Below are 7,724 nucleotides of genomic sequence, written 5' to 3' on the forward strand. Positions count from 1 at the left end.
GGTAGACCCAGGTTCCCATGGACAAGATTTTCCAACAAAACGAAACGTGTGAGGAAATGGCCCCACCAGGCATGTGTTTTTTTTTGCATCATTTTCCTCCCCAACTCAACCATGGGGAAAGATGAAGACTCTTAAGTCGACAGTTTTAAACCATTCAATTACTGAACTCCTTTAAATGGGTGTGCCTGTGAAGTTAATACTGGGGGGAAAAATCGTTAGCTATTATAGTTAAAGAAATCGATTAACGATTTGGACCTCATCTAACCAATTTTAAGCAGTAACCATCTGGCAAATAATACTCAAATGTTAAGACAAATGTGTCTAAACACTCAAAAGAAAAGAAAGAGCAAAAAGGATTGTCGTAAACAAAGTTTAAAGATTTTTGCTTTTAAAAAAGGATTACGTACTTATTCAACTATACTTGTATTTGTCACCAAAAACCAATCTTGTTTCTCTTAATCTCCCTATTTCAAAAAGTGCTCTTTTGTACGATTGCAATTTCGTTTTGTCAAGTTTCTGTTTATTGCAAACCGTGTCCACAAAGTAAATATATAACAGTGTCCCTAGAAAGAAAGGCAAGTCAACTTTGATAACCACCTTCAGACTTCCTTTCCAGACCCACATGAAAGTCTGTATCCTTCACTCTTTTATTTTTCTTGAGCAATCTGTCTGTGCATTGTCTATTTGATACCTCATGTATTCAATCTCATAGATGATCAACGTTCGGTACCATTCTTTTTTTTCTAACCGCTTTAGATCCTCAGCTCAGGCTTGCCCAACATTAGAAACTTATACTAATATGAATATAAATAACGACAAGGCTTGTAGAATAGCCACAAGAATATGCCAACAGATTGTACTGCACCAGCTTACATGAAACCTAACATTTTGGAATTGTTTGCAGGCTTACGTGGAATTGATTGAGAGATTCAATTGGAAATCATATACTATACTTTACGAGGACAATCAAGGCTTGGTGAGGCTCCAGGAACTTCTCAAATCTCCCACCCAGTCCGATGTAAGAATCGTGGTGCGGCAGCTTCCTAACGACGACGATTACAGGTAACTAGTTAGTACGAGTACTGTATCATTTTTTACTATCACCTATTTGCTTGCATCTTGTGGGATACTAAAGAGCTCGCATTGAATGCGGTTCGCCTATTGGTGAACGTAACGTTTTGACTGAGTCAAACAGACAATGAGTGGTGCATGTGTGGGATGCGCTGAGATTCTGATCGTTTGTCAAGCCCATTCATAAGCATGAGACTAGTTGGTTCGGAGATGAGTTTGTTGTCCAGCATGAACGCTGAATTGAGAGAGACACCCTGTCCAAAGCAATGATGGATGACCAAGCCTACAAGCAAGCTAAAAGGCCATGAGGCTGCTACTCGTGTTCCTCTGCTCCTCCACTCCTCTACTTTGGCCTTACACATACAGCCTTACGCATTATAGTGTACATAGTGGATCTCACACTGTTCGGAGAGCATAGACTGAGGTTCTTTTCTACCCCCTCTCTCTCTCTCTCTCTCTCTCTCTCTCTCTCTCTCTCTCTTCGTTCGTCCGACCGACCGTCCGTCCTTTTTTCCTTTTGTCGTTCGCCCTTTCGCTCCTCTGTCCTTCTATCCATTCATTCATCCATCCATCCATCCAACCATCCATCCATCCAACCAACCATCTACTCTTCCACTTTCTATCCATCTGGCCATTTAGGCACAATCTTGGAACAAGGCCCCGACTAGACCTCGACTAAGGGTCATAATTATAGTAGCAATACGAACAAGACGACCAAACAAGTAGCGGCCAACCAACGAAGCAGAAACCAAGCTCGACACATGCAGCTTGTACATATGTTCGTTCAACACTCATATCCGATGATGAGTAGAACAGTAGTGTTCAATTCGTCCAATCGTTCTTACGTTTGCCTTACGTTATTACGTCGAGTTCTTGCGTTGCCCTTGACGTGATCTTTTCGAAAGCCACAGTGGTTATGTCAGATTCACTTAGAACCCGATTATTTGATCAATTATACCGTACTAGTGGCCTCCGCCATGAAACCTTGGAAATCGCTTAGTAGTGTATGATGAAAAGTCAATTGAGATGACAGCAAGCAGCCTCTTCCTTTCGTTTTTTGGGAAGTTTCTTTTCAAGGACGAGTCAGTCAACAATGATCCTCCTCATGCCTAATGTCCAAACATTACACTAGTATACGTACCACCTCCAATGTTTAGTTTGGTTGTTGGTAATGTTTCTTCTTTGGAAACAGCCTTGAATAACAACATCAGCCAAAACACTGACCATTTCCACCATCTCAGAAACAATGGCCATGATTTTACATACACACACCCTGCACAAGTACGTACATGCCAATGACTAACGGACTACTTCAATGACTAATTCTCCTTTGCTATTGTTGTTTCCTCGGGTGATTGGGTCGCTCATGGTCAAAGGCACACATTTTTTGGCTTGCACACCCTAGCCAAATTCTCGTTTACCAAGACCACGGCGGTAATCACTTACCTACGGAGCAACTAAGAATGCTCTCTGGCTGGCATTCTCTTTCCAAGTGGAACGGTTACGTTTTCATTGGCTGATTAGCTGCACTTATCAGGGTAGAGTTGAGTCTACGTACAGATGGAGAACCGTTTCTGGTTTCGAGAATCAATCCCAAAACCCTTTTTGTGCCCTAATGGTTCAATCCAACGATCAATATTTCATAGGAAGCCTTTCACAGACTGACGACGAAAGGGTCAAATAAGAAGCATGGTTGTGACTGTTGTTGTTTTTGTTTTTGTTGTTGTTGTTGATGATGATGGTGATGTAGTTGTCCATCAATAAGACTCCTCGGAACAAGGGAGCGGGGGGCCTTGTTTGCCTCTGGGTGCTTTCTTTTATCGCATGATGATTGAGACATGCTATAAACTCGGTTGTAAGCCTTATTCTTATTCTGACTTCAGGTCGCTGTTGAAGGATGTAAAGAAATCAGGGGAGATTCATATCGTCCTAGATTGCTCCACCGAAAAGATTCAAACAGTCTTAAAGCAAGCCCAGCAAGTGGGCATGCTCACAGCGTATCATAATTATCTCATTACCAGTTTGGTAAGACCCTGAGTTTATTCATATCAATAAGAGGTGAACCAAATGATAACGCTTTTCCTTTTACACACTTTCAACGTACTTTAGGATCTTCATATGGTGAATTTGGAAGAGTTCAAATATGGTGGAACAAATATCACGGCATTTCGCTTATTGGATCCCGAACGGGAGGAACTGAAGCAAGTGGTCCAAGATTGGATCGACGGCGAGATGAGGTACAGCCGAAGCAAAGATACCAGTAATCCGTTCACCAAGGTAAGACAATGCATATGAGAGCCATTATTAGAGCTAAGTATTAGGAGCCACTACTTGTGTCGCGCGAATAATCCACTATCCTGTCCATTGGTCTTTCAGGGCATGAACCAAAGTCTTCTTAAGGTAAGCGATAAACAGAGCGAAGAACACCACTGATATGACCTCGTTCCCTGCTAATGTCATTATCTGCATTCGAACAACATTGTGGCCCCCCCACCCCAACCCTCTGTTTATTCCCCTTAGACTGAGACTGCCCTGATCTACGATGCCGTTCACTTATTTGCACAAGCCTTGCACGATCTAGATCATTCGCAAGATATCAACACAAAGCCACTTTCGTGCGATGGGTCCGAAACCTGGCAACATGGCAATTCCTTGGTTAATTACATGAAGCTCGTAAGATATGGAAATAACTACGTACCAATCCAACCTTGGGTAATGAATATCTGGAACATCTCCATTTGTTTGAAGGTCGAGATGCAAGGCCTCACGGGCAAGATCAAGTTCGACCAACACGGCCTCCGGACGGATTTTGAGCTGGAGATTACGGAACTCAAAAAGGACGGCTTGGTTAAAGTTGGAACTTGGACAGAAAAAGGAGGGATTAACTTTACCCGAAACTACACGGAGAGCTACTCAGAGATCGTCGAGAGTCTGCAGAACAAAACTCTTATAATTACCACACTTTATGTGAGTCCCGAGTTATGAGCCCGAGAAAAAAAGAAAGACAAAGAGTAAGAAGATCATCCTTCGCATGCAGTAAATCTCTTCCCATTTCCCTTTAAAGAGCCCACCCTATTCCATGTACCGGGATTCAACCAAGCGTTTAACCGGTAACGACGTCTTTGAGGGATATGCCATCGATTTGATCAAAGAAATCGCCGAGATCCTTCGTACGTGAATTGAAAATATATCCACTTATCAAACTGACCGCTCGTTTCCTACAGACCATAATTTTTCCTTTCCCAGGCTTCAATTACACATTCAAATGGGTGGATGATCAGAAATATGGAAAACGCAATCAAGAGACCGGAGAGTGGAATGGAATGATGGGCGAGCTCTTGGCACAGGTAGATTTCTCGCATTCATTTCTGTTCGTTCCAACGAAATATTTAAAACACTCACCTCAACAGGCTAGCGGACGAAGCAAATTGGTAGAGCATCTGATTTCCATTTGCGTTACTCTTGGTTCGATCCTTGGTTAGCTAAGGGCAATGAGGTGGGAATATCCCCCTATAGGTATTGAGCAATTCGTCATCAGATGGCAATCAGAGCGAGAAAGCTATTGTTTAACGCTGGAAAACAACCAAAAGAGTCCAGGCTAATAAGCAGGGAAAGTTTGCATGGCATAATGTCTCACATGTAAGGCACTCGGTCGCAAGGAAGAGAAGCCTTTCAAGCGGTCATGATTAACTAATAAAAGCACTCATCCCAAACTAGTCACATCTAAAGAGAGCTTAAGAACTACGAACGGTAGAGCTGGAAAAAGCAACTAACTTGGATCTCAATAGGAAAAGTTCTGGAATATAATTTACGCTTCACAGCTGCAAGAACCAAGGGGAGCGGAAACCCAGCCAAAGATCTTATGATGTCAGAAAAACTTTCGCAATGGGTGCAGGAATCCGGTTTAGCCACATTTTCGGGAGCTCCCGAATTTTGTCTTGCCTTTGGGCTGAGTGAAAATCTGATCATGAAATCATGACAGAGTCCTCACTAGTTGCTGTTTCTTTTTCTGTTTTCTTGTTCTGTTTCTGAGTCGGGATTTGAGAAAACGGAATTGACCTTCCCTTCCGTCTTCTTTCAAATTGCCGACAAATAAGAAGAGACCTTTGGGCCTCATCTCTCACAGTTTCACGACGAGGTTCGTGTCCGGAATGAACTGTTGTTTTGAAACAAATTTTCTAGATCCAGTCAGGTTCCAGGAAATGAATTTCAAGCTTTGGAATCAGATCCATTGTTGGTCCCGGAAAATAGTTTCATATTTCTCCACGATTTAGCATTGGAAAAATTGATTCAGCCCAAAAAGACTTGCATTATTATTTACAACCAGTTTCTATGCTTAACGTAACCAACTGAAATGTTAACAAAAAAGACGTAGAAAAGCTCCATACCGTACGTACATCACCAGGGGAAATGTGGCAGACACCATGAGAACGATAAAGGCTTCCTAAAAAGCTTTCGACGAGAAAAAAATATGTTCCAATTGAAAGGAAATGACCAGTGTTATCAAAACTAGAAGAAAACCCGTTAGCTCTTGGCTAACATAACTCTGATGAGAGTGAGTTGGAATGTACCAGAAGCCATTTTAGAGCTAAAACATTTGTCGAGTCTGTGAAGCTTTATTTGCATCAGGCGTTGGATACGACAAACGGTGATTTGCAATGCTGATTACAACTTGCAAATCTTATCCGATCATGTCATTTCTCCTTTGATAAAAATTTCATTATCTATACCATTTGCATTGCATATAATGCATTATGCATTGCAGACAAGATAATTTGGACGCCCTGGTGCCTTTTTTGTTATACATGATCGAGAATCTCATTATTAGTCCTTTTCATTGCGCGGAGGTAGCGCCCTCTGCCTCACCTAGTGGGAACGAGAGAACTAGTGCGGACAAACGAACACAGAAACGAGAGAAAACGCCCCTAGATGCCAGAATTTATAAAGAGATTATTAAATGAACAATTCATTGCCCAAGTACAGTCTTGACAAAGGAAAGTAGATTGTTCAAAAGGTGAGGTCGAATCCAAAGGCGTTTTTCTCTTATGTAAACTCTAAAGAAAAATGAAACACTCTGTTGGGCCTTTCTTTTGAGGTCAATGGGGAAGCCATAGACAATGTAGAGACTATGGCCAACATACTTGGAGATCAGTTCTCTAGTGTGTTTTCAACTCCACTGAGTTAGGAGCAACAGTCCATTGCTCTATTGATGAGTTTGTTGAGATTGGCAAGGCTTGTCAAGATGGGGTTTAGATGATCTTATAGTCACAGATCAAGATTCTTTAGAGGCCATCAGGACTTGAGAATCTAGAGCTCCCCTGCCCTGAGGGGGTGACATCTCAGTTTCTGATGAGATGCTCACAGGTTCTTGCTCCTGTTTTCTCGTACTTGATGCGTTGCATCTTGGACCAGGGCAAGTTCCCCTCTTCTCTGACGGTAGCTCATGTGGTCCAATTTTCAAAGGGGAAGATAAGTCACTCCCAGTAACTACAGGCCGATTTCTCTCACTTCGAATATTGCGAAGGTGTTTGAGAAGATCATAAGTTCAAACTTTGTGAATTCTTGATATCCATGAAGTCCGTCCTCCTAGACAGCATGGTTCCGAGCAAATTTTAGCACGGCTATCCAACTGATTGAGCATAAAGAGCAGGTTATTGAGGGACTGGAGAGCCACGAATCAGTCGATGTAGTTTATCTCGACTTTGCCAGGCTTTGACAAGGTAGATCATGGCCTTTTAGTTAACAGGCTCCATGTCATTGGGATCCAAGGCAAGTTTCTCAATTGGCTAAGAAGTTTCATCTGTGGTAGGAAACAATTGTTAGGTTGAGGGATCCCTTAGTGACATACATGATGTCAAGTCGGGCGTCCCTCAGGGCTCCATTTGGGTCTCTCCTTTTCATCATCTTCATTGCTCCGCTTCGGAAGCTTGGTAGTAGTAATGTCAGTATCTCTTCTTTTGCTGATGATACAAAATTGGCATTTGGTAGAAATGGTCAGAACTCTGGTTGTCTGTTAGAGTTCTAGACCAAATCTACTCCTGAGTTGCTGCGAGTAGCATGGCCTTGAATGGAATGAAAATTCTGCTCAATGACCTTTGGGTCGACGCCATTAGAAACTCCACTATTAGATGATGAAGGTAAGGACATTGAGCAGGTCTCATCCATGAAGGATTTAGGTGTAGTCCTTCAAAATGATAAAAGTTCGATGAGCATATCCAGTTGAAGTTGGTAAGGCTTTTCAAAGATGTGGTTGGATATATCGCACGTTTAAGTCCAGAGATAGTGTCACGATGCTAACTCTGTACAAGTTGATTTTTCAGCCGCATCTTGAATATGCCTCTCCCATTTGGGCTCCAATTAGTTCAGCAGTTTGCAAAAGCTTGAGCAGGTCCAAAGATGTTTTACTAGGAACATTGAGGATATGAGAGAGCTCTCGTACTGGGCGAGGTTAGAAAGGTCGGGATTGTACAGTATTCAGAGAAGGTACGAAAGGTATCTGATATTGTACGTTTTCAAAAGCATTCATGAGCTTTGTCCCAACCCGGATTTAGGGTCAATTCTAGTGACCGTAGAGGCTTAATGTGCGTTTTAGAAGCACCTTCAAGCCTCGAGAATCCAGGCTAGTTAAAACAATGAAGTTCCAAGGCTGGCTT

At 42.3% G+C, this 7,724-nt stretch overlaps 1 protein-coding gene across 1 annotated transcript in view; it reads left to right on the forward strand.

Annotated features, from left to right (window-relative positions):
- LOC131880765 (glutamate receptor ionotropic, kainate 2-like) overlaps positions 1–7,724 on the forward strand; it is a 27,017-nt gene that overhangs the window by 14,716 nt on the left and 4,577 nt on the right. Inside the window, exons 5-12 of the mRNA XM_059227463.1 lie at positions 905–1,062; positions 2,955–3,096; positions 3,181–3,348; positions 3,448–3,471; positions 3,592–3,744; positions 3,820–4,038; positions 4,136–4,241; positions 4,318–4,418. Of these exons, the coding sequence (XP_059083446.1) occupies positions 905–1,062; positions 2,955–3,096; positions 3,181–3,348; positions 3,448–3,471; positions 3,592–3,744; positions 3,820–4,038; positions 4,136–4,241; positions 4,318–4,418 (1,071 nt within the window). The remainder of the gene's footprint in view (positions 1–904; positions 1,063–2,954; positions 3,097–3,180; positions 3,349–3,447; positions 3,472–3,591; positions 3,745–3,819; positions 4,039–4,135; positions 4,242–4,317; positions 4,419–7,724) is intronic.

Source organism: Tigriopus californicus, chromosome 5 (assembly GCF_007210705.1).
Source record: "Tigriopus californicus strain San Diego chromosome 5, Tcal_SD_v2.1, whole genome shotgun sequence".
Taxonomy (NCBI): domain Eukaryota; kingdom Metazoa; phylum Arthropoda; class Copepoda; order Harpacticoida; family Harpacticidae; genus Tigriopus; species Tigriopus californicus.